Source organism: Tribolium madens, unplaced genomic scaffold (genome assembly GCF_015345945.1).
Source record: "Tribolium madens isolate multiple individuals breed KSU strain unplaced genomic scaffold, Tmad_KSU_1.1 Scaffold_96;HRSCAF=242;Tcas5.2_LG5, whole genome shotgun sequence".
Classification (NCBI taxonomy): Eukaryota; Metazoa; Arthropoda; class Insecta; order Coleoptera; family Tenebrionidae; genus Tribolium; species Tribolium madens.
Window position 1 is genome coordinate 9,353,096 of NW_025401068.1, and position 25,328 is coordinate 9,378,423.

Genomic DNA, 25,328 nt, shown 5'->3' on the forward strand with positions numbered 1-25,328 from the left:
GTTGCGTTCTACAACAATAATTCTTACGTTGTTTTAAAAAAGCGCGTATTTATCGCGTTCTATTTTCCCGTTTCCTGCTGCGAAACAGTTGAACATAGCGTAAACTATCAAATATACTATTATTAAATTTTACAACAATCCACTGGAAAAATAACAGTACAAATTAACAATTCAGTTAATTTTATAATTAGCTTCGCATTGGAATTGGTAATAAAAGAAAAGTGAAAAAGTGAAACTTCACTAAAAATACAAATCTTGAGCAAATTTGCAAATAGCCCCCCTGTTCAATAAAATACATAAACATGCAGTATAGCTTATCTACTATTAATACCAAGCCCCCTCTCCTGGCCGCGAAATGCAGCGACTGAGCACGAACCCATCTTATACACTTTATTTCAAATTCTACAATATTCATTTAAACTCTTGCGAGGTCGAAAAGTAAATAATTCTTAGTGGTAGTGACTCGAAGGTGAAAATTTGCTTAAAAAAATAAAAAATCCGTAGTGTGAGATGGCCTCTTTGATCACTGTGCGTCTCAGCAAGGGCGACTCCCCCAGCTTGGGCTTCCGGCTACAGGGAGGAAAAGATTTTGGCACACCATTGGTGATTCAAAAGGTAACCCTCAGCAATCCCATTTGCGATCGCAAATCTTACATAAACGCATAAAATTAGATTTTGTATTTTTAGAATTTTAGAACAGCGTTGAGCGAATATTTTTCGCACATTTGTTCAAGGTATTGTGTTCTAAAAAATGCAAGAGTATTAGTATTTCCGTGTTGTTTTCTTGAGATAAGTATCAATGGGCACCAAATTATTCCCAACACACTCTAGTGACCCAAATGCATACCGTGTGTTGGTCGAGCGAGACGCTACCATTATTAACGTCTAATCTGAAAAATGAAGAAATTTCTCCTAATTTTTCTTAAGAACTGAACCCGTATCACTTTCTCCAAATTTTGTTTCCTCCGACGTAAAATAATACTATATATTTTTAGTACGTGTATTATGACTGCGACATTCATTTTATGACCACTGAAATTATAATAAATCAAAAGAAAAGACAGAATGTATATTAAAATAAATTATAGGTTGATTCTTTTGTGAAAGACTTCTCTTTTCTCACCAAAAATTTTCTTAACAAGTTAAATTTTATTCAAAATAACGCCAATGATGCTGGCAGAATATCAAATTACATAAATCAGAAAATTCGATGTATTTATGAAGCCCGTCTCGACTACGGCATTTCCATTCACACCTGACATGTAATTAATTAAAACACTTCGTTTTAATTGAATTTGGACTGAAACTAATTGCACGTATCATTGCTTCTACTACTTCATTTGCTGTTTTATAAACCGAACTAATTCTGTTTGTAGAGTACTATTTTTGAAATTCTCTCAATGCTAACGGTCATAAATCACTCTATAATGTAATTTTCGATTTCAACTAGGTAGCTTTATTCATACAGTAGCAAGCTGATATAGCCTCAGGTCCAAAAAATTTATGTTGTGTTTGAAAATAAATAAAAAAAAACGATATTTTGAGTTATTACCAACTATCTTTGTGTTTTAAATATGCAGTGATAAAGAAGTCAAGGTTGCATTTAATTACCTACTTGATACGAATCTATTTTTTTTTAGTAAATTAACAGTATCGGTGAGTGTAAACAAATTTATGAAGTAAATTTATCTTATCTAGAGGGTGATTTTCAACTAAGAAACATTAAATAATTTATTTCTTTATAATTATTTTTAATTCTGACACATTTATCACTGATCAGTTAATCTTCTAAATGCAATTTACTTTATCTTCACCTAAAAAATTTTGGAATGATTAAGATTCAGAAATAAAATTACTGATCAATAAATAGTATATATTCTGACTTATTGAATCTTTAGAAGTCTAGAATATACCTACACAAATAAATTGTCATATTTTTCGGTTTAAAATATAGAGAAAATAAGTTATTAAATTTTTGTATAGTGTATTCTAATACTACCTGTTTAGTCTTTTCAGTCATTCCAATTTATTTTGTTTATTATTTCAACGAAGGCTTTCTTCCGCTCAAAAAAATTATTAACCAAATTGAATGTTAGAGATGTTAGTCACGAATCCTCTTAATGAGTGCATAATAATTCCCAATTAATCTGTATGAATGATAACATTGTTTTCAGTTGAAGGTTCTCAGTTTAAATATTTTTGCAATATTTTAAATCAATTTATATTTCAATAAATACAATGGGATATTTATAAGTGTGCGTGTTTTTTCAATTTTTCAACATGTTCCGAATAAACCTAATTAAAAATAACCGCAAGAACTTGGTTTACTTTATTTTTGCACACATAAACTTCGTTTGGAAAACACAGGAAGATTCTTCTTTGATTTCAATCTTTGAGTTTTCTATTGCGCAACCTTTAACTTCAATTCTTCATATAAACTGTTGATTGAGCCGTGACAAGTGTCTCGTAATTGTGAAATTATTATTATTAATTGTTTCTGATGCAATAATCAATCCAATAAGGTCCAATGTAAATGAATGCACATTGAGATTAACATTAATTGCTCTTGAAACAGCAATTTTATTTTCTTCGGGCTAAAGATAAGTCAGAAATAGCGTCTTATGTAACAGGAAATGGAGCCAAAGAATATATGATTTTTGTAGCAAATTGATGAAGGGTAATTAATAGACAAACTGCAGGATTTATTATAGCATTGTTCTCAAACGCACGTGTGAGAACTTGGTCTATACCTGGCGGATTTATTGGCACACATCGTTCTATTTCAGGAATGTTCCGTTAAATTCTGAATTCGGTCACGCTAAAATCTATTAATAAAATATTTGGCAAATTCGAATTTGAAAATGTTGCTTGCGGCTTGTCCGCTCGTTGCACTCTAGAGAATATCCTTGGCAGATGTTGCTGGAATTGTTAATAACCACATAAATAGTCCAGTATTCCGGTTGTTCAACCACCTGCAGCTGTTTAAATACCCAAGATACCTGCAAGATTCAGCCGTGTAGATATTATGCCCCTCAACATCCTATCTAGCCCATAAATAACGCTGAAACAATTAGTTGCCATTTTTTTGTCGCAGTCATCTCATGTCGACGACTTGCACGAAGAATGGACGGACGTTCTTTCAATTATCAACAGGTTATATTGCTGTTTTTCTCAGTAAATCGCTTCATAGGTAGCAGGAGAGAGAGATGATTGCAAAGCAAAAAATCCAAAATGGATTTGTAATGACTAACAAGTTTCAACAGATTTGGAAGGCAGGCACCCAAATGTGGGTATATAGGTTAGTGGAAAAAAGGATGCTGAATAAACAATTTTGCAGCTGGTAAAATGATAATAATTCTTAAACAGCGAAAAAAAAATCGTATTTTAATGTATACGTCAATATATTTAATCTTAGATATATGTATTTATATCAACAAATAAGATATTGTTTATTTTTCGGTAATAAAGATTTACGACATCAAAAAATTGGACTCTAGGCGAATTACGCTTTTTTTTTATCAGTAAAACAGATATTTCAAATTTTTCTTAAAAATATGAAGGAAACCTCTTTTGTTTGAACTTTAAAACACAAAAAACACTAAAAAAACTGTTTTTTTAGTTAAAATTTGAAAACTCAAAACTCAAAATACATTTCTACGCTCATAGTGAAATTTATTTATTTTATAAAAAGAAATAAACGCTAGAAGTTCCATAAAAGTAGCTTTTTTTGGGTATAAGTTTACTTAGACCTATCAATAAAAAACATACATATTTTATTATTTAAAGTTCATTTTTACTGTTATTATAAAACCGAGCTTTTTTGTTATTAAACAGTTTTAAAAAATAAAAATTGAAAGGTTTGGTAATTTTTAGACTGTGTTTTTTGCAATTTACAAATTTACCTGCAATTCATGTAGCAACTACCCATAATTACACTAAATGACATTAGAAGTGGAATAATAATTGTATTTTTGTTTTTTGTTTTTAAAAAACAGTAAAATCGTTATGAAGTTACGATATTTCTGACTAAAGGATGCAATTAATAACGTATAGGTGCACAATTTAACAGTGCTTTATTGCTGATTTCGTTGAGTCAAAATTAACAGTCAGTTTTTCACATTTTAATCAAAAACTGTGCGTTTAATAATTATTTTGCACGTGATAAAAAAAAATTATACATCAAACTTTCCATTCAATTATGCTAAAATTTTGCAAACAATCCAGTTTGAATATTTTTTCAGAAAGTTTTTTTGTGCAAAACTAAAAAAACATATTTCAAAAGAGCAAAATTACGTTAGCACTTTCTGCCTGGTTTGACCTAGAAGGCATACTACCATTAACGTATTGGCAAATGTTTGCGTTTCACCCTGGTGAATTTAAAAAAAAGATGTAAGGTGGGTATTACGAGTAAAAATTTATTTATTTTTTTTATATTTAAAGAATGTACATAAATATAAAAATAAAAATTCTTGTGAAGCTTTTTACAAAATAATAAATTTATATCACAAAATTACAAGATGAAAAATGTGTTGGCCGGAAAGAGATAACACTTCCTTGATTTTGGTGTATGCCAGGTCACACTGAATTAAAATGACATATTTTTCAGTTTAGAATGAGGAATCGAATCTGTTTATCGCCACACGAGTCATGCTCCTTGCGAATCTACACAAAAATAAAAATTACCAATCATTCCGTTCACGTCTTCACCGGCATCTCCCGAAAAAATATTAATCACAGCTTCACCTTGATGCATGGGCGTCATTCAAGTCCATTGCATCATAATACTATACACCTCAAAAATGCGACATTTGCCATACAACCGTCACATTGGCGATGACCCATCCATTCGGTGTCATATTACCAAATCGTGGGAGTTGCGAGTTGTTGATGTTCGTCGCCAAAAATTCAAAATTAGAGCAAAGTCTGGCGCTCTGCGAGCAGAAGTGTGCCGATGGCGAAGCCGGCCAACGGCTACTCGGCTCTGCTCTTGGGTGCACACGGCACTTTCAGGATTTTGAAACGCTGATTTATAAATAGCAAATCGCAGAAGAGACGCCCGGGATGAGGCGACGGAGGCTTTTCGCATCTTAACGCCTCGCAAATGAGACACTACACATCAACGGAACGAGAAAAAATTTAAACTGTATCCGTGTGATGATTAAAATTAAAAAAAAAAAACAGCAAATAAACATAAAATCTTATTTTTAGGCTAGGGATTGTATACCGATTACATACATTTTTATGATTTACTTTTCTATTTTGGTGCATTTTTCATAAATTAGAAACTTTTTGGCATCGGAATTTTTAAATTCATTTGAAGAGAGCGAAAGGCGTATTATATAAATGCATGCATAGTAATTAAAGAGAAATGTACCTCTCAGTATAAATAAAAATATCAACAATAACAATAACATTTGGGTTCGGCTTTAAATACAATTCTAATGTTGTAATTTAACTTCCACTCGATTAAAAGAAAAAGGCGTGAAAACAAACATTTTCTATCATTTAATAAATATCACAATAAGGAAGGAGCTGTTTGACACTTTTAAACAAATTGTAATATAAATAACTTTCTATGGTATCAGTTAAACGGAAAATTTTTCGACTTTCTTCCTGTAAATAAAGTTTTGAGGCACGACCCTTGTAACCTATGAAATCATCAAGCATTTGAAACTGATGACTATTTATTTGAATACAAACCATCTGTGCGTCACGTTAATTAGTAAATAATTAGGATATGAATAATTTTCCGCTCCAGAAAAGACTTAGTTTTTTAAAAATCCGCAAGCTTTACTCCGAATTATTATTCAAATTAGCAACAGTTTTAAACCAGATTCTCTTCTTTACATTTCAACAACTGCATAATTGTGTTTATGCAGTAAAACTGGTTTGTGCTATCTTTGATTGTGCAATAATATTAACAAAATACTTTTAAAATCGATGTGTGGGGTCAAGGCAAGCAAATTTATCATTTTGTGAAATTCCTAAGTTTGGACCAGACTTGTTGTCTTTCTGTAATTGATTTTATATCAAAGTGGAATTTTTGTGTCATCCGAAATATAATAAAAACAATCTCCATTCGAGTATTTCTATTTTTAACTACTTTTATAACTAGATTTTTGCCATAAAGAAGTATTAGGAAGGCAATAAAAATTATACAGTTTTTAATTTGACTGATAACTAATTAATTGTTTTACCTTTAAACAAATTAAAATTCTTTTAAAGTTCTCCGATTTCTCTCGCTTTTTGACTTTAGAAATATTTATTTAATAAGGAAAATTTTGGAATGATAAAAAAGTAACAAAGAATTTATAACAATATTAAAAATAAAAATAATAGATTAGATTAAAATTTAAATTGACGTTTGAATTCGAATTTGTCACGTTTAGATATCGGTTTAATAAAAACAAAATGCATATTAATACCAAAAGGAATAATTTATTGATTATTTTTGTCTCATAAACCTACACACATTACATATTAACAAAATTATTATCAATACAAACTACAACAGTTTAATTTTTATACTTTGTAAAAGTTGTATGTACTATCAGCTCAAATTAGCTACTATTTATTACACATTCGGAGAATTTTATCTTTGTGTACTTACTATATTTGAATTCCATAATTTTCATCGTAGATAAGCGGCTTGCATTCAGGAGATGATTTTTTTTAATTTTATCTCCTAATGTAATATAGGTAGATCCGCCAAACGGTTATCGACAATAATATACATCACCCATAGCATGTAGGTTGGTGTAAAAATAAATTGTAAAGTTTTCATGAAACCAGTTAAATTTAAAACGATGACTAATTTTGTTTTTAGTAAAGTAACTGTACACACTGTCGTTAAAATATTGGACAATTGTTTTTAATTTCATTGCAGTGGTGCCAAAAATGGTTGATGACGCCATTAAGACGTCATCGGTGTAATTTGACCACACCGTGTGTCTTAACATTGATGCAACCTGTAATGTCACATGAAACGAGAAATACTCAACTTTTCAGTACCTAATTAAAATCGGAAGAAGTAAATTGTTTCTATGTGTAAAAAAAGAGAAAAATCTACAGCCTTTTGCAGCATTTTCTAATTGATTTCAAATTATGTACTTTTTTACAATCTGGTCTTCGTTCAAAAATTTGACTCTCTCTGAGGATGTGCTCTCCGGAAGCCGGATATGATGCGATGCGGCAACAATACCTCAAAGAAAATGTGTGCAATTAATTTCGCGATGAATCCCAGCCGCTTTGAGAAATTGCAGTTTTTCCCTTCTAAGAACGAAGTCTGCCGGATTTCCGTTCATGGTCTGCGGCTCCACACTAAAGTGTTATGGTCGCATCTAATTGAATGAATGTGTAAAACTACATTCAAATAAACAATTATCCGGTCTTTAAGTTCCTATTCGCGTTGTTCTTTATTGTTCGCAGGAATGTTGCAGGTTTCACTGCTTTTTTGTTGCACTTATCGTAAATATTTCGAAGGTAAATGGGTTTCCGTCCAGACAAGGTTTTATAAAACAAAAACTGCAGACGAGCAAGACTACAAAAATGCAAACAATGCAACAAGTCATAAACAACAACGCACTCATTTTGTTTACTTGTGCGCACAATTTTCAATGGAAAATAGCATTGTAAAGCTTGCTAACGAAGTGATTTGACACACTCGATACAAATTCCGAACCTTTGCGGTACCACCTAGACGATTAACTCGGTTTGTTTAATGATTCAATCGCATACATGTCACAACGATGTAAATATAGGCCATTTGTACCAATGTGTTGCAAGCAGTGTAATTAAAGCGTGCATCAATTGGTACATATATTTTATGTCCTCCCAAAATTGCTAAATTTAGAGACCTGATTCATCTTGCAAGCGTTTTGCATCTTCTTATAAGCTCTAACACGACTTCCCACTTAAAAATGACAAATTTTTTCGTAAATTTGAGTTCATTGATTCGAACTGATGAATGTATGGTTTTAATTTTCTCAAAGATTTATTATTTTTCTTACGTAATTTGATATCAAAAAGAAGCTTTTATGTATGAGCACCAATTGACGGCTTTATAATTCACTCTGATAATGTGATAATTCACACACAGTTTCAATGGAAACTATTTATTTGAATGTCAAACAAAGTAATGGTAATTTAATAACAATGAAATCATAAAAATGTGATAAATGTGTTGGGCCAATACTTTATAAAGACTGCTGCGCCATAAAACCATTAGCTGCCATAACTAATGTAACATTAATTATGAGAATATCGTATTTTTATCAAAGCCATTAGTAATTAATTTCTGTTGTACAACGCTTGAGGCAAAGTAGTTAAATATTTGTCGTAAAAATCTGTAAATATTCATAACCTGTTTAGCGTTTTCACACTCTTTTGTAAATACATATTTAGATTTATTTAAATAAACTGTTTTAGATGCGCCTGATACGTTATTGTGTTCGTTGTTTGCCAACTCTTTTATTTTTTAAAGTGGCATTTGAATTTATTCATAAGACTACACCTGCCTCTTCTTACATTTATTGCTCAGACGCCTTTTTTGTGTTTTCCTAAGTTTTGTCACATTTAAATAATTCAATGAACTTTTACAATGAAAGTGGTTTATTTGCCTTGATAACGTATCTGAAAATTTTGTTGAAGCGTTACATTTCCAAGGTAAAAATTACATAAAGGCTTCATTTAAATATAATGCTCTGTATTTTTCCTACAAGCATCGTCTAGTGCATCTCAAGACCTACTTAAGTTCGAAAAGACTACTTAGTAATAATCTCTAAGAACTGCGCGTGTGGTCAGAGTAAACTTTCTTTTTACTCATCAACACCTTCATTTAATCGTTGAAAAATGTGGATAAACAGATTCCGAAAAAGGAGAGTGTCTGACTAATAACTCACTTATCACTCAGTCACGACCATTTACCCAAACAATTGACATACAAAACGTGTATTTTTCAAATTTTTTTACAATTATATGTTTAAAGTATATCTGTATCTTTGTAAATGATGAGGACATGGTCTTGTATCAAGTTTAACACTGTTTTTCCTCAATTCTCTTGCTTCTTCTAACTGACCTCTCAGTTTATCTAGATCAGCACTTTGTGCTAATTTTGCTGGACGATTTGGCACAGTTGATTGTTTCGGCTTTGACATTCGAGTTTGCGTAATAAAATTCTTCACGTTTTCTATCATCAGCCTCTGTCTCTCTTTGTACTTTTGAATACACTTTCGCTTCTGTTCCAATTGACGTTCCATTTTGTCTTTCATTTCAGCAAGTTTTTGCTGCAAATCTGCAATTGACATTTCGCACAGTAAACCAAGTTTGGGACACTCAGTTCTGTCAAACTCTTTATTAGCAGAATGAAGAGTTTTCATTTCATGCAGAGCTTTGATTTCTTCAATCAATTTAATCTTTTTGGCCAACTCTTCTTTTTGTTTTTCATACGCATTTTGCAACATTTGTCTTTTCTCCTCCTTAAACTGATTGGCTTGAGTTCTCTTTTCTTCTTTGAGTTTCCTATCAGAATCTTTTGCATTTCGTTCTATTTCTTGGCACTTCTTCACTATTATCTTTATTTTCTTTTGCTGTTCCTCTTTCCAATCTTCCAACTGTTTTAAAAATGTGTCACGCTCTTCCATAAATTCTTTGAAACGTTCTTTATTACACTCGATCAACTTTCTCTTGGCCAAAATGGCTTCTTCGAAGGTTAATAAGCCTTCTAAATGCTTTCGCTCAATCTCTTCAATTGATTTTTGTTGTTCTAGCTGACGAAGATTCTCTTCCAACTCTTTGTACTTATCTAAAGTTGCACCTCCTTTTAGCAAACTTTCAATATTTTTTATGTCTTTTTCTTGTTGTTTTATACAAACACTTGCCTCTCTTAAAACAGCAGCGACGTTGCCTCTTGTTTCAACATTTATTTTTTTAGTAGGAGCTTTCTTGGCTTTGAAGACACTTTTAGGAGCTTCTTCAACAATTATACGTTTCTTAGGCTTGCAGTAATTCTTATCTAAAGATTTAGCTTGTGCTAGTAATTTCTGGGCTTTTAGTTTGTTTTTCTCAAATTCACTTAGAAGTTTCTTGTCTGTGATATCATGCTGGTAGTGAGTTTTAGGAACAACATTTGCTTGAAAGAATTTTGATTCCACAGGAGTATTAAGTGGTACAGCTGGAGAAGCTTTTTTTCTTTGCATCAGTGCCATTTGGTCTGGAACAGTTGGTGGTTTTGGGGTACGTTGTTTGATTTTTTCTTGATAAAGTAGCCCTTCTATTTTTTTTAAAACGTCAGTTTTGTTAAGGAGAGGATTAATAATTTGGTTTAGTATATATTCATCTTCAAAAAATTTGCATCCGGTTAAAGCAGTTTGTATTAGATTGTTTTCATTAAAAAAATACTGCAAAATTTTGTGTTTGAAGGCACATTTAATTTCTTTAAAAACTTCGAATAGTTCATTGGCACTAACATTGTCTGAGGCAAACAGTACGATAAATATAATCATAATCATTCTAACATTGTTGTAATTTCTGAGGTTGTGGAACGAAACGAAATCATTTTTGATCGCTTCGAGGAACTTCTTATGGGTGACAAGCGAAACAAACTTTTCTATTTCTTCATCTGTTAAATGCGAATCTGATGCCAACAATTTCTCTTCTATAAACTCATCACCGCATACATTTTCTCTAAAATAATACTCTTGGAACAATTTATATAAAGTTTTGAATATTTTCGGATTCATTTTGAAGGTTGACGTTGTCACAATCATTTTTGTTTATTTCCAGGTGAACATTGGCTCTCCTGCAGAGCGAGCTGGATTGTTAGCTGGCGATTCCGTCATCAAGGTTAACAATACAGATGTTTTTAATCTGAGACACAAAGATGCCCAGGATGTGATTATCAGAGCCGGACCTGCATTCGAGCTTACAGTTCAAAGGTAAATTAGAGTAAACAAATTAGCCTTGATTTGCATTATTGATCATTTGCCCAAATCGTAACTATTTTAATCTTGAAGGGGAGGATCAGTGTGGAAACCTTCAGTTATTCCTACAGGAACGATACATACAGCATCACCGACTAGTCCTATCACTAAAACTTCTTTGGTCGCAAATAAGAAAGAGAACATTGGAAGCATTGGAACTGGACATAACTTATCAGCTAAACCCTTCAGTGCACAGGTAAATGAGAAATAGAAACTTTGGCCATTTGTTAAAATTTATATTTAGTTAAACGGTGCTGTGAATGGTGGACCAAAGCTAGTCAATAATCAATACAATTCTCCTTTGAAACTGTATTCTGAAGAAAGTATAGCTGAAACTTTATCTGCACAGACTGAAGTTTTGTCAACCGGGGCCTTAGGGTAAGGAATTTAATTTGTTGAAACAACACGGATCCATTTCCTTCCAGAACTAACTCTGTGCCAAATAACTAATTTTAAAGCCATGTCGAGTATCAGCGCGCTAAAAATAACTAATACGTCACATAAACTTGCATATTCTCTTCTAAATAATTATCTAATGTCCTGTTTGAATGTTTATTAAAATATAAATTAAAAGACCATTTGGTAATGTGCCAATTTTACGTAACCATTTCGAACTAGATAACCCATTTCCGATTGCTGCAACATTGTTTTTTACATTTCAGAGTTAATTTTAAGAAAAACGAAAAAAACTATGACGCCACTAACAGCGCTGTTTATCGCATGCTCCAAGAAGCAGAAAAGGAACCAAAAACACCAGAAGCAGGTACTTCTCTATGTAAACTAAAATGTTTTGTCTTGGAATTAATTTATTTCTACGAATAAATTGATTCCAAAATTTTGTGAATGTCCCATTAATTTTAACCTAGAGCCAGAGTCAGCAGTAGTCCCATCGGCTATAACCGGTTTACGCCATGTTTCTGCGCCCGAGAACCGCCCTCCTTCGTCAAATCCTCAACTTCCTCCCGGCCAAAATATTTGTGCGGACTGCGAGCGTTTGATAGTGTAAGTAATTTTGCAGTGTTGGAGATTGAAAGGGTGCTGGCGTCGTTTCGGAAAAGGGTTGCTTTTTTCTGTAGTTGTTCATTTTTTGACGGTTTTTCTCTTTTTTTCTGTGCTTAACAGTAAGTCCTCGTTCCGATTTTTACGCAACTCACAGCCACGCTGTTGGTGGTCGGCAAGTGACATCACCGAGATCTAATACCCCAGACGACCACAGTCGGCTAAGCAGTCGATTGGGGGATTACCCAAATACTATCCCTAGTCAGGAAGGAGTCACTAAGTGTACCGAATGCGAAAGGGTCATCGTGTAAGTCCGACTTGATGTTGGATCGATGTTGTTTTCCTCGATAGTGGCCCTTCCATTGTAGAAATTTTCGAATTTTCATACTTTGCACATACTGCATGACTTAGTTTCTCCTCACTTTATTGATCGTCGTGTGGTGAATAAATACCCAGATTTTAAAAATATTAATCTTACTAAAAATAACACGTTTTATTGCAGTGGAGTCTTTGTGCGTATCAAGGATAAAAATTTGCACGTTGAGTGCTTCAAGTGCTCTACTTGTGGAACTTCATTGAAGAATGTTGGGTAAGCACTCACTCAAACGTGCTAACAACAAACATCATCAAAATCTTTTACAGTTACTACAATATCAACAACAAATTGTACTGTGACGTCCACGCTAAGCTAGCTGCAAGGAGCAACCCACCAGCTCCTAACTTAGTACCAATAACAGTACCACCGTAAGTCACAATGTCTAAATAAGATTTAAAACTTAGATAAGTTGTTACAGTGGTGGTAAGGCACCCGCTAGTGCAATTTCGACAGCTCTAGCCACCCATTCGCTACCATCACCATCACCGCTCTCTCCAAAGACAAATTTAGCTCAACCTTTTCAGGTAATTGGTGTTGAAAATTAAATAAATCAATGTTAAGAATTGAGTTCTGTGTTGTCTATGCATGCAATCTTTTTTTAGCTTTCACAAGACAAGGAAACGAACCTTATTTCTACGCCTTTACAAAACCTAAACATTAATTCCGATTTTAACAGCCCTAATAAACCAAATAATCATTTGTTAAGCAGTGCGACCCCGCTTTCATACTCAAAATATTTAAATAAGGTAAGTCATTAACAATGATTAACAAGAGAATCATCACTGTTTATCTTACTGAAGATAAATCCAAATTATTTTATTTTTTAAGGCTGGAAATTATTCAACTACTCCCAAACCTTTCTCAAGCGTTAGTGCACCAACTACAAATCAAAGTTTCAACACTTTACCAAAAACTGCTCCATTATCTCCTGTTGCTTCAGGTCCAGCTCCAGCTTCTTACAGTCCGGTTTCATCAACTGGTAAGAATTTAATTTGTTATAAACAAAAGTCGCCCTGAAGCCAAGATTTATTTAAATTGAAAACGATTATTTCTAATTAGGACGTCTTCCTGCTAAACCTGTTGGTTCCGTTTTTAAAGGTACAAATGCAGTTTGAAGGCCGCTTTCACAAATTAGGTGCTAACTTTGGGTGACAAGTAGTATAACAGTTTTTTAGAAATATAGTATCAAGAAAGCTCCTTTTCCCTATCTGTGTTTAGTGTTATATTTTCTGTCTCTCTCATTTTATTTATTCTTTACAGATTTTAAGTCTTTTAATCCCAAACCTCGACCTTTTTCCCTTGTCTTAGATAATTAGAATGCTGCCAGCTTTGTAACAGTCGTAGAAAATTAGATAACTAATCATGGCTTACAAGTTCCTAAATACGTTTCTCTTATTATTTTTTTGTAAAAATGTAAATAAATTATTTTTTTGCTTTTGCCCACTTCCTGATAGAGTTTTCTTGATATTTTTATAGTTATACTATTTTATAAACACCGTAGAAATGTAACAATTTTTGCTTGGATCTTACTAATATATATTTTTTTATTTTTCCTTTTGTTTTACCTTTTGGTTTGATGTGATTGCCTTACCATTGCTTGTTCTTAACTTTTACAAATGTTGGTTGTTGACTAAAAGGCCGTAGTGTTCAAAGTATTGTGTGGCCGCCTCAGCCAGAAGAACCCGAAGTTCCCACAGCTTGTCCTCTTTATGTTCCTCCGGAAACCCACCTCAGAGTAATTCCCAAACCCCATAAATGCGAAGATTGCGAATATTCCGATGCGACCTCAGACACTAAAGACTCCGAACTTGAGGAAATCAACATAATGGCACAGTTTCAAGAACCCAAATTGTCACTTTGTTCCGAGGAAGTTTCTGGAATAACTTCTGGAAGAAGTGCTGTTGAGTGTGTTGAAACTATAACTGAAACTTTAGAGACTCAAAGACTAGTTGAAAGTGTTTTAAAAAATAGACCTCGGTCTCCGCCGCCTTTAGACAAAGATATTGTTATTCCAGAAGTTAAGAAACCTTCCGAAAGTATTCCTTGTGTAGATTGTTCCCAATCTAATATTTGTTTAAATAAAGAAACTTGCGAATTAAAACGGTTATCTGAGTTTAAACCAAACACAGTTGAATGTAAGTTGAAAAGTCAGGTTGATAATGCTGTACCCCAACAGTGGGAGTCTCCAATGGTACAAGCTCTTAGGACAGTTCCAGAAGGAGACCCTTTTAAACAAATACCTAAAAAACATTCATCGAGTGCTTTGGCATCTGCTCTAGCTATAGCTCCTGCTGAACCTTTCACTGCACAAATGTCAACTCATTTAGAACCAGTGCCATTGCCTGAAGAAACGGTTCCGTATTTTCCACCTGAACACCCTATTTTAGTTGAACCAAAAGAACCAAAACCTGAAAAACCTGAAAGTAAATTTGTCAAGGCTTTACAGACAGCTCCTGAACGACCTTTCTCACCTGTGGGGGCAGCACCTGTTAAGAAAAAGAAAAATCCAACAGATGAGTTTTTTAAAGATCTCCCAAAACCTCAAAGTAAACTATCAATGAGAGAAGCATTAACTACAGCCTCTGACAGACCCTATACTCCACTCTTTATGGAAAATGTAAAAATAAACGAATCATGTTTGAAAGAAAGTAAAGTCGAGCGACAAAATTTGCAAAAACCTTTAAAACCTTCTGTTTTGCCATCGTCATTTCAAAAACCTTTAGTTGAAGAGAAACCGAGAGTTCCAAAGCCTTTTCCAGTTAAAATCTGTGAGAAAAAAGAAGAACGGGAAGAAGAAAAACAAACAGATGTAAAAAAATCAACTACTATAGAAAAACACCAGACCCATTCTACTACGGAAGAATCAATTGAAAATGTTGATGAGAACCCACAACAAGGAATGTACCCACTTTTCAAAGGTTTTAGTTGTTCATTTGAGAATAAATCTGAACACTCACAATTTAAAATTGAAATATCTACAACTCCTCCCATAATAAACACCGAGCGGTCACAAACGCCCAGTGTCAAAATTTCACGTACGGGTGAAAGCAGTGAAAGCATTACTGAAACAGTCACGGAAGAATCCAAAACACGTGAAAAACTCAAACAAGAAACTAAAGAAAAAACTATAGAGAAAAAAGCGGAACAAATTGTTCTCAAGAAACCGTTACCATTGGCAGGAACTTTACACAAACCGGAAGCTTTACCCCAGTACCAAGTAAATCTCTCTGAAAGTCTCGAAGCTGATCTTCAAATGATGCAAAAAGTTGAAACTTCAAAAGCCCGTCATGAGCAACAAAAAATTGTTTCAGCTCCATCTAAACCTCCACGAGAAATTCATACAAAGCCGGTAATTACAATACAACCTGGAGAAACACAACCTCATCAACCAGAACAATCGTTTAAACCTGTCCGTGATGACAGGGCTCCATGTACAACATTTTCGCCACGGCCGAGACCTATTACTCCAAGTATGATTAACAAACTTCCTCCGACAATTCCATACTATCAAGCGAATTTAGTTGCTCAACAACATAAAGCTGCAGAAGTTAATTTGTTGAATCCCACAAGCCCGGCAATTTCTCGATCACCAAGTCCATGTCCGGAACGAAGAAGAAGTCCTTCCCCATTTCGTGCTGCTGCAACCGCAGCTGCAGCTGCAATTAGAGCTAAATCACCAGCAGCTGGACCTCCTCCGAATCCGTTAAAATCAAACAAACCTTTACCGACGCCTAGAGACACCAAATTAGAAGAAGCCAAAAAAAGTGTTGCTAGTTATATACCACAGTATCAAAGTAAAATCGATGTTGTGGAAAAGTCACAAGTTGACCCTCAAATGTATTCTGCGTATTCCGAAACGCATAATATTGCCGGACAAAAGGTGCAAAGTGTAATGAGTGGTCAAAGTGTCGAAGTAGATTTGGCTCAAAAGTCTATGATGAGAGAAAATAGACAAATTGAAGACGCCATGAGGACACAAGTAATGACACAACAATTTGCCCAAGGAAGTGCTTCAACAGCTGTTAGAGAACAATCGCATTCAGATTATTTGGAACAAATGAAAAGGTCTGAAGCTCAAAGTGTTGAAATGTTATCAGGTGGACAAGTTCAAGTTCAAAGAAAAAAAACCGTGACTGAAGAATTCGAACATTCACAGAAATCGAAAACTGTAGAAATTGAACATAATGTTTCAACCACAAAATCACATCCTTTCAGAGATGTAAAAAATCCTCAAATTGAGGGACAAGGCATAGTTGGGTTGCACGTGACCAACCCACAACCTCTTTCTTCTCCTTTTTTGAAACAAACTCCACAACAGTGTCCTAAATTATGTCCTTCATCCTCTCAACAATGCCCAGCTACTAGACCATGTCAACAGTTTCAGAAACCACCTGTCAAGCAGGTCCCCGCTCCCTCCATCACATCTCCGATCAAACACGTTTCCGCCCCTTCGGGTTCAGCGCAAAAACCTAGTGTAAATAAATCCAATATTCCCGTACCCCGTGCAGGTTCAGGTTCAGGTGGTGGTCGTCAAGCTGGAGCTATTGGTGTAGCCCCAAAACGCGGCCGTGGTGTTCTAAACACTGCAGCCCTTGGTGGAACCCGAATCGCACTTTGCGCATCTTGCCATTCGCAGATCAGGTAGAAATTGTGTGAAACGGTTTCTGTGGCGACTAATCCGAGTTTAGATGTTTCTTGATGTGATTTTTGCATTTTTAGACCAGGCTAACACGCTAGCTAACAAGGAGACGAAACGTAGCGAGTTGCATTTGCAAATTGGGGATAGTACCCCCAGCTATGGCCAAGTTAACATCACTATACCCTTATCCACCTCGCCTCAATTAGATTCGAAAGGATCATCGCCGAGATCGGATTACTCCTCTCAATCATCATCTAGTTCCAAAAACCCCCAGAATATTGATATCGCGCGAGATAAATTTTTATTGGAGTTGAGGAGCGGTGAAGCAAAAAAAACTGATTTATCAGAAAGTTCGCTCCACAACTCGTCTCCCTTGTTTTCCCATGTTTCCAAACTTCAAACTTCCAAAGAATTTACTCGGTATCAGTCCCAACCGGATTTAAATTTGCCCGACAATCTAACTTTTGCTAACAAAACTGAAAATGACGCACTAATAGAAGATGCTGAAAACGCTAAAAATAGTACCCCTGTTTGTTGTCAGTGTAAGCGTGAAATAATAAGGTAATTGCATGGACGTTTAAAAAAATTACAAGATTTTAATCAAAATTTTGTGAGTATAGAGGTCCATTTATTACCGCTCTTGGTAAGATTTGGTGCCCGGAGCACTTCATTTGTGCGACCCCGTCATGCAGACGTCCTCTACAAGACCTTGGTTTCGTAGAAGAACAAGGCCAGTTGTATTGTGAATATTGTTTCGAGCAATATTTGGCCCCACCATGCGCCAAATGCGGCTCAAAAATCAAAGGGGTATGTTTCTCACACCTACACTTAATTTATTTTAACTGATTTTTTTTATCAGGATTGTCTCAAAGCTATTGGGAAGAACTTCCACCCAGAATGCTTTAACTGCGTCTACTGTGGAAAACTGTTTGGCAATTCTCCGTTCTTCCTTGAGGATGGCAATCCCTATTGCGAAGCTGGTGCGTGAATCACACTTTTTATAAAAGTAATTTGTTGTTATTTTTTTTCAGATTGGAACGAGCTTTTTACCACGAAATGCTTTGCTTGCGGCTTCCCAGTCGAAGCAGGTGATCGTTGGGTAGAAGCTTTAAATAATAACTATCATAGCCAATGCTTCAACTGCACGGTAAGCTACTAGTGAGAAAATCAAAGCTTCAAAATTAATTTTCATGGATTGTAGATGTGCAAAAAGAATTTAGAAGGCCAAAGCTTCTTTGCTAAAGGTGGCCGTCCCTTCTGTAAGAATCATGCCCGTTAAATGTTATTGTTGTTACCATATTTATTTGTGCTTTTTCTTCGACATAAATGTATAAGCATCTACTTAAACTGTTGACCCTCTTCAAAATGACTTACCAAAAGATATGCTAGTATACATTTTCTGTATATTGGTTATTGTTAATAGTGCTAGTCTAATGTTACGCAAATATACTTGTAGATAATGTTATATAATAATGTATTTTATTGTAAGTGCCATTGAAGTTGTAATAAATAGATGGACTGTTTTTTGGCAAAATATCTATAAATAAATATCTTAGATGTAGGTTTTACTTCTTGTTATAACCCTTAAATGAAACAATTTATTCTGATGAGTTTATTTCAAATTTTGAAGTCAAATTTTGAGGCAGTGATAAAGTCAACAAGAAAAAATTTAGTAGAGAGGAGAAAAATCTGGGCCCGAGATTTAGCATCTTGGCATTGTTACAAGTAATTTTAGCAATAGTGGCAAAAAACAGGAAATTTAAACTGGTGGTATCCAAATTTCCCCAGACATGTCAATCTCCTGTTGCAAAAACTCATTCAACTGACACTCCGACGCCGTTGGATGATTTTTCGCTAATTCTTTCGCCGACTTCGTAAACTTGATTACTTTCGAAACCATTTGCTTGACAGTAAGGAAATAATTTTTATTCGGCTGTTCAATTGTCATTGGCCAAATTCGCACCCATCCGCCTTCACTACTCGTTGCGAAATTCCAGTCACGACCGTTGCCCCATTTTTTCGAAATTCCAGCTTTTCTCAACTCTTCCTCATCCTGAAAATGAAAATTACGAAGATGGCGAGACGGGTTCAAAAAACTCACATTTTTGTTTACATCATAATTTGGCTTATTTTTTGGCAAGTTAATGTTAACTTTTGGCAAATTTACGATTTCTGGAATAGATAAGTAAATTAAGTGTTATTAATTCGTGGAAAATTACTCGGAGATGTTGCTGAAACAGTTCGTACTTTGGCGCGGACTGCTGAATTTGATCGCGAGCTGATTTGTTTGGCGGACATTTTCCGGTGCTTCCGCCGCCATCTTCCCGCCGCGTTTACAACAGATAAAGTGTTCTTAAAAGCCACATTTTTTGGCTTTTGTTCATTTTCCTCACTTAAAATTTTAGCCATAATAAAGTGTTTTTTAGAAACTGATACTCACTTGCTCTCACTAGGCTCGTCTAGAAATATATCAAAGACGGAAAGTCCGGTATTGTAGAGTGGCAAACCTAATAGATCAAACATGTCATGTAGCATAGGCTTCTTCACGGACCTATCGGCGTCACAGTCGTTACTAAGGGCAGGACTCAGATTAACCTACAATAGACAAATATCGTGCAATTCTTTGCCAAAGTTAGCCCAAGAAATTAAAGTTTTTATTATCTTGTGATTTCATTAACATTCCAATAAAACTTAGAAGTAATTGATATAAATTGGAAATTACGATGTTCGTGATTGAAACGACGCGAAAGAATTGTCGACTCGAGTTTGATCAATATTGCATAATAATGCCCGATTAATTATAATTTATGTTACGCTACACACGTGATAACTAATGTGATGTTAAATTGTTTTTACCTCAAGCAGCCACGGTCTTAAAGAGCTATCAATTAGCACGTCGAATCCGAAAAATTCAAAACAATTTACAGTGGGTGGGATTTGATTCACGTGACTTAAGACTGTTAAAATGACGAGGGACGAAATGCGTTGCCACAATAGCCAATCAGATATTCCTGCTTGCTGAAAGTACCTCCGGAGTTGCCTCAGCGTCCACTTGCACCCTATTTCAAATTTTCAGAGTGAGTTATTTGGCTCTGAGTAGTTTTACCTGATCCGATCCTGTCTTTCATTTCTGTATACCCTGGTCCAAGTTTATTGATTGATGAATTTGTGAGATGGCGGAAAGGGTTCCTTAAGTCGTTTAGACTAAACTTATCGGTGCCGAAACGAGCCAAGCCTTCTCTGTACATGTATATTGTCACAGGGTGATAAGAAGGGATGCAAACGTAAAGTCTTAAATCAAATTTGTATCCTCCTATTAGTAACGGTTTTTCTATGTATCTCTGCACGATCGTATTCGAATCGTAGGTAAGTTCGCTCAGTTTCTAAAAATAAAATTTTCGATAATATAATTGAATCGAAACAATGCTTTTGTTACCCTAAATAGGAAAATGCCGCGTCCTTGACTTTGAGCAACAGGTTTGCAAATCCAAATTGGTTTATCTTCTATTAGTTTATCACGAAGCGTATCATTTTTGCTCGAAAATGGTCGGCCGCCTCTGCTGCATTCTGCCGCTAATTTTGTATACTCAAGCGGGAGATTGTAGCCATGTGGGCTGAAAAATTAGTTTATAAAAAAATACAATTGACTGAACCACTTACCTGAAATCATATATCGAGCCATAAACTTTTCTCATGCAACGTAAATAACGAACTAAATTATCTTTTCGACAAATTGCCGAACCTTTGGGTATGTGATTTATATACTAAAAAAATTTTTCGGTTCAAGATTCAAAGAAAATTTGGTGGTCACCTGCCAGGCGTAGAGATTCCTATGGTGGCTGACCGGGAACCCGGAAGTCCGCCACCAGAGATTCCATTGGTCGCCACTTTCCGAGTTAAACTCGCGCCATCCCCTTTCCAGGCAAACCTAAAAAGTTAACTAGTTGATAATTTTTGAATAGCATGCCAGAATCAGAATCAACAAGTCAGTCCTGGGTTAGAAAAATTCCGATTAGCTGTTTCATTTATTGTTTAATCAATATTCTTGCCTCCGTAATGGATTTCCGTTATTAGTTTATTTTAAGGTTCTAATTTGGTTTGAAATAAATCAAAATTCCATTAGATAGGTTTATATCTATCCAAATTTAATTTGATAACAAAGTTAATGTTTAAGTTTACATATCCATAATTATGTTGGTTGATTGGTAACATTAAAGTCTGACGGAATTAGGATCTGCGGCATAATGTTATCTATTCATTCTTAAAGAGGTTGCGCATCATAAAGGCTAACAGAAATCACGCAAGCACCACAGTTATTCACAACCTAATAAATATAACTTGTAGTATTTAATGAATTCGATATCAGCACGCGAGTTGGTTAGATTCAGATTCTATCTAACCCTGACCTGTTAAGTTCATTGCGGTATCTTTCTTATTTTTAATAACACAACATTTATCTTCGAAATCAACACGACTTTTTAAACTGTCATTTAGTTACCACAACCCTAAAACTGGTAGTTTTACACCACAAATGTTGAACGAAAAGCTTCAATCTTTTCTGGATGAGCGTTGTGACAACTCGAATAATTGAAATTATGTTTGTCATTATTTCGTCATGAAAGATGGTTGGATTAATTTTCCTCATCGCATGAAAAGAGAATTCCAATATTAGCAGGCAAAAATAATAAATTAATAAAAATGCAAATTTCTGTTCTAAAAATGGATATTTAGTGACATTTATTTCAACAAGCACAAGTTTATTTTAAATGCAACTGGATAATAACATTAATAATTCAGTTGACAGAATTGTACGTACAGACAATGACAAATTACTCAGGTCTTCAATTCATTTATTTTAATAATACCTATCAAGAAAATCATGTAAATTTTTGTTCTGAATTCGGAACTAAAAAGCAATCAATATTGGAGATGAGGCTTTTTGATTGAAATCATGACGTTTTGATGAGGTGGAACTAATGAAAAGTTTTGAACCAATTAATCTGGACTGCAACAATTCCATTGATAAGCTTGGTGCTTTGTTAGCATATTGCGACAATCATATAAGAACCTTATTATACTTGCAAGTGAATTACTTTAAACTAAAATAAATCATAAACTTAGAAAAGTATCTGCATGCACTGGGACCATAATTGTGGTGCAACTTGAAATTGGGTCAAATTACTGTAAGTAGGTAGAGTTATTAAAGATTCAAAACTATTTCAGTATGCACGGGTTTTCTCCTTTAGCATTATCTACCTTTTTATTTATATTTTTGAAAGCAGCAACAGAAAACTTGTATCAAAACTCTTTCAACTAAATGCTCAAATCAATCTTTGTGAACGGTGATATTTTAGTTTTCATTAAAATCTGTATTTTTAAAAAATGTTGATATGGTATGCAATTAATAAAAACTCAAACTGAAATTCTACTTATCTCTAATTTTGTGAGATGTAAAGGGAAGGATTAAAATAATAGCATAATCCATCAGATTTTAAAAAAGACGAATATATTTAAGTTGTACATAGTTATTTAGATATCTTATAGGCATTGTAGAGATTGATATCTAAGCGAGAAAATTCAAAAAAATTTGTTACAAAATTAAAGTTTTTACTTTACTCGAGGCTATACCGCACACATTAATTAAAAAATGGTGAAACAGTTATGAAAATAATTTAAATCTAAGCGCTCTATTTACTTTTTTATTTTCTATAATTCAAATTTTTTTTTATCGAGTTGGGTAAAATTGAAATTGGGTGCAGCATAGAGAATTTGGTCAGGGTCATTATTCGTGTGAATCACCCTGTATATTCATCTTTATTTTAAATGACACTGTTTTGATTATTAAAAACAGTGCAACAATATTCGTATTACTATTACGAGTTGTATGTTGTAGTTATTCTAGGGTTCAGTAAGTATACTTGGATAAAAATTATCTGCCGAAGGAAGCCGTCCCATAAAATGCTATGTGAATTTATGAATGAAACTCAACAGCAATAAACTGATTTCTACCAATTAATTAACATCCTAATGAAACAGTCTAGTAGTAAACAACTAGTACAAGTAGATAAAAAATTCAGAACGAATAAAACGTGAATTTATTTTTTTGAAATTTATTAACTTAGATAGCATCGTTCATATAATGACAGATTGATGTTATCGGCTTGAAAATACTTTGATTCTTTATTTCCCTACCGTTCGCCGCATGGAATTTTCATCATACTTGAGTTTTATTTTTACATCAAATTTAGCAGAAAGATCAGATTTTGGCATGAATCGAGTGTAAATAACAAATGTGTGACACTAAGAAGATATGTTATTGCAATTTTTTGTCACTGAAGATAAATTATGTCGGCAAAACTCCATTCCGGAAGTAAAAACTAAACCATTCAAGTTTGCGTGTGTGTTACCTATGTAGGTATGCCTTTACGTGAAATGTCAACATCTAACTCTTCACAACTCACCTGAGTGAGGAGTTGTGGTCCTGTGCCGCTTTCGTTTAACCTAAATATGAAAGGTCCATCTCCAAAACATTCCTCGAACATTATTGTTCAATTGGAACCAGAAATTTGCCGCTTGTCTACAACAAAACAATGATTTGTTTAATTCGAATTCAGAAATGTTGAGATTTTCCGGTGAAAATCCGGAGTGCACCTTTTTGCACAAATCACGACCTATCGGACACTTTTAACCTAAATATAAGGAAATCCATAAAGAAAATTAAAATTCCGGCAAGCACGCGGTCTATCGTGAGCGAGTTCACTGACTAGAAAATTCAGCTCTCAGCGTCGTGACGCTAAACCAGACGCAGTGGTTGTCAACGGAGACATTCGCCTCATTCATGCTGCTAGCAGGAAGCAGAAATTTCTTATATAGACGCAGAAGCAGGCGGCGTTGTGAAACCAGAGGCAGGCAGATGTCGATCAAACCTTGACACTGCATTAGTTCGGATTCTCTTTACTGCAAACAGTAAACAAATTTAAATTTTATTTGGAATTTGTACATTTGTCGATTTATGACTTGTATGCTTCACTGAATTTTAATTTAGATACACCACTCGAGAAAAAGTTTGTTAAAAGTCGCAATTATAACAGCGATAAGTCGAATTTCGTTTCACACTCTTTAATGTCTTAATTTCCAACGCGAATTCAATTGATTCGATTTTTGTATCATAATAACGTAATGAAGTAACATTTAAAATTCGGAAATTATTTTAAAAACAAATTTATTTAATAAAAATTTGAAAAAAATGCCGGAACTACGAGATTGCTCCAGTATTGTACCGAATAAAGTATAAAAGTTGAATAAAAAATCAATGATTTATTTTTTTAAACTTGATTTATTATGAAAATATTTCATAACCTGTTTTGTCGCCATAAATAGCATAAGGTGCAAAGGTGAAAGGGCAGAGTAATCAATGAGTCACAAAAATTATGTGTACCTAATGTTTTGATTGAATTTATAAACTGTTTATGATTAATTTTGTCAAATATTATAAGACTGATGTTAAGATTAACAGCTTTTGTACACGCAATAAAGAAATAAAAAAATCTAAGAAACTGAGAAAGTCGTTGCTGGGATATTCTGTAAACAAAAATTTAAATGTATCTATAAATCATTAAAATCAGAAAAATTGTTGATTTCTGAACAACAAATTTTTCATTTTAAACTCAATTTGCCGTTTACATAAACATAGTTTGGGTTTTATAATTATTATTCATTTTGATTGTATGTATTACTTTCAAGCGGTGAATTAGTGATTAAAGTGTAATTTAAATTAATTATATTAGTTTTATTTCAATTCTCATTTCACTTTTATCCTAATTTAGTAAATAATTTCCAGTGCAAACTTAAATTGCATTAAAGTGATTTACTATTTTTTTAACATTGAAATTAACATTAACTTTATTGAGATGACACGATTATTTATTATTTTTTTGATTTACTGATTTTTGCTCAGAAAAAAATAAATAGTACACTAAGTAAATCTATCTGAGTTTTTGAATATAAATTTTCATATTAAAAACGTTCAGAATTAATTTACGCCCATCATATTTTTATGCTCATATTGATTTATGTAGCAATATTTTTATGCAGACAGATTATTGTATATTATAAAATACAACTGTAGCGTAAGCGTTAAGAGAGTAATAATTCAAACTGATACAAATAAGTAAATTAACAAATAAATAAAATTTAAGATAATAAACATTAACATTAGTTACGATTATAAAAAAAAACTTTAAATTTTCCAATTTTTTTTTAGAAAGTTTTTTTTTATAATTTATATAAGCATACACCACAGAAATTTCTTTTGTGTCAACACAATAATGTTAAT

General features: G+C 33.8%; 3 protein-coding genes across 6 annotated transcripts; 1 reads left to right on the forward strand and 2 right to left on the reverse strand.

The window, feature by feature from the left end:
- Positions 1-392: 392 nt before the first annotated feature.
- On the forward strand, positions 393-18,554 carry LOC123013791 (PDZ and LIM domain protein Zasp). Of its 3 annotated transcripts, none has more exons than XM_044412571.1 (16): positions 393-615; positions 10,783-10,934; positions 11,013-11,175; positions 11,224-11,357; positions 11,642-11,742; positions 12,102-12,285; positions 12,481-12,567; positions 12,621-12,722; positions 12,773-12,878; positions 12,957-13,100; positions 13,183-13,333; positions 13,992-16,995; positions 17,614-17,800; positions 17,853-17,973; positions 18,025-18,140; positions 18,195-18,554. In XM_044412571.1, the coding sequence occupies exons 1-16, from the start codon at positions 511-513 to the stop codon at positions 18,270-18,272; spliced, it is 4,935 nt and encodes a 1,644-aa protein (XP_044268506.1). In that variant the 5' UTR covers positions 393-510; the 3' UTR covers positions 18,273-18,554. The 3 variants fall into 3 exon arrangements, with proteins under 3 accessions (XP_044268506.1, XP_044268507.1, XP_044268508.1); XM_044412572.1 differs by lacking the exon at positions 12,102-12,285 and adding an exon at positions 11,846-11,981 and having other exon boundaries at positions 394-615; XM_044412573.1 differs by lacking the exon at positions 13,992-16,995 and adding an exon at positions 17,074-17,554 and having other exon boundaries at positions 396-615.
- On the reverse strand, positions 8,941-10,753 carry LOC123013792 (trichohyalin-like). Its single transcript, XM_044412575.1, has one exon. The coding sequence runs from the start codon at positions 10,737-10,739 to the stop codon at positions 8,973-8,975; it is 1,767 nt and encodes a 588-aa protein (XP_044268510.1). The 5' UTR covers positions 10,740-10,753; the 3' UTR covers positions 8,941-8,972.
- Positions 18,393-24,148, reverse strand: LOC123013793 (probable tubulin polyglutamylase TTLL2). Of its 2 annotated transcripts, XM_044412577.1 has the most exons (11): positions 23,645-24,148; positions 23,455-23,570; positions 20,805-20,921; positions 20,654-20,757; positions 20,430-20,607; positions 20,100-20,376; positions 19,850-20,052; positions 19,434-19,588; positions 19,213-19,385; positions 19,095-19,165; positions 18,393-19,046 (listed from the first exon to the last, which is right to left on the reverse strand). In XM_044412577.1, exons 2-11 carry the CDS (start codon positions 23,533-23,535, stop codon positions 18,753-18,755), a joined length of 1,653 nt encoding a protein of 550 aa, XP_044268512.1. In that variant the 5' UTR covers positions 23,536-23,570; positions 23,645-24,148; the 3' UTR covers positions 18,393-18,752. The 2 variants fall into 2 exon arrangements, with proteins under 2 accessions (XP_044268512.1, XP_044268511.1); XM_044412576.1 differs by having other exon boundaries at positions 23,455-24,148.
- Positions 24,149-25,328: the final 1,180 nt, after the last annotated feature.

Coding starts and splice junctions, on each gene's coding strand:
- LOC123013791 (XM_044412571.1), top strand. CDS start 511: ATGGCCTCTTTGATCACTGTGCGTCTCAGCAAGGGCGACTCCCCCAGC. Junction 11,176..11,223: donor CTAAACCCTTCAGTGCACAG/GTAAATGAGAAA, acceptor ATTTATATTTAG/TTAAACGGTGCTGTGAATGG. Junction 18,141..18,194: donor GCCAATGCTTCAACTGCACG/GTAAGCTACTAG, acceptor CATGGATTGTAG/ATGTGCAAAAAGAATTTAGA.
- LOC123013792 (XM_044412575.1), bottom strand. CDS start 10,739: ATGAATCCGAAAATATTCAAAACTTTATATAAATTGTTCCAAGAGTAT.
- LOC123013793 (XM_044412577.1), bottom strand. CDS start 23,535: ATGTTCGAGGAATGTTTTGGAGATGGACCTTTCATATTTAGGTTAAAC. Junction 20,758..20,804: donor GGAATCTCTACGCCTGGCAG/GTGACCACCAAA, acceptor AAATTTTTTTAG/TATATAAATCACATACCCAA. Junction 20,053..20,099: donor GAAAGACAGGATCGGATCAG/GTAAAACTACTC, acceptor AATTTGAAATAG/GGTGCAAGTGGACGCTGAGG.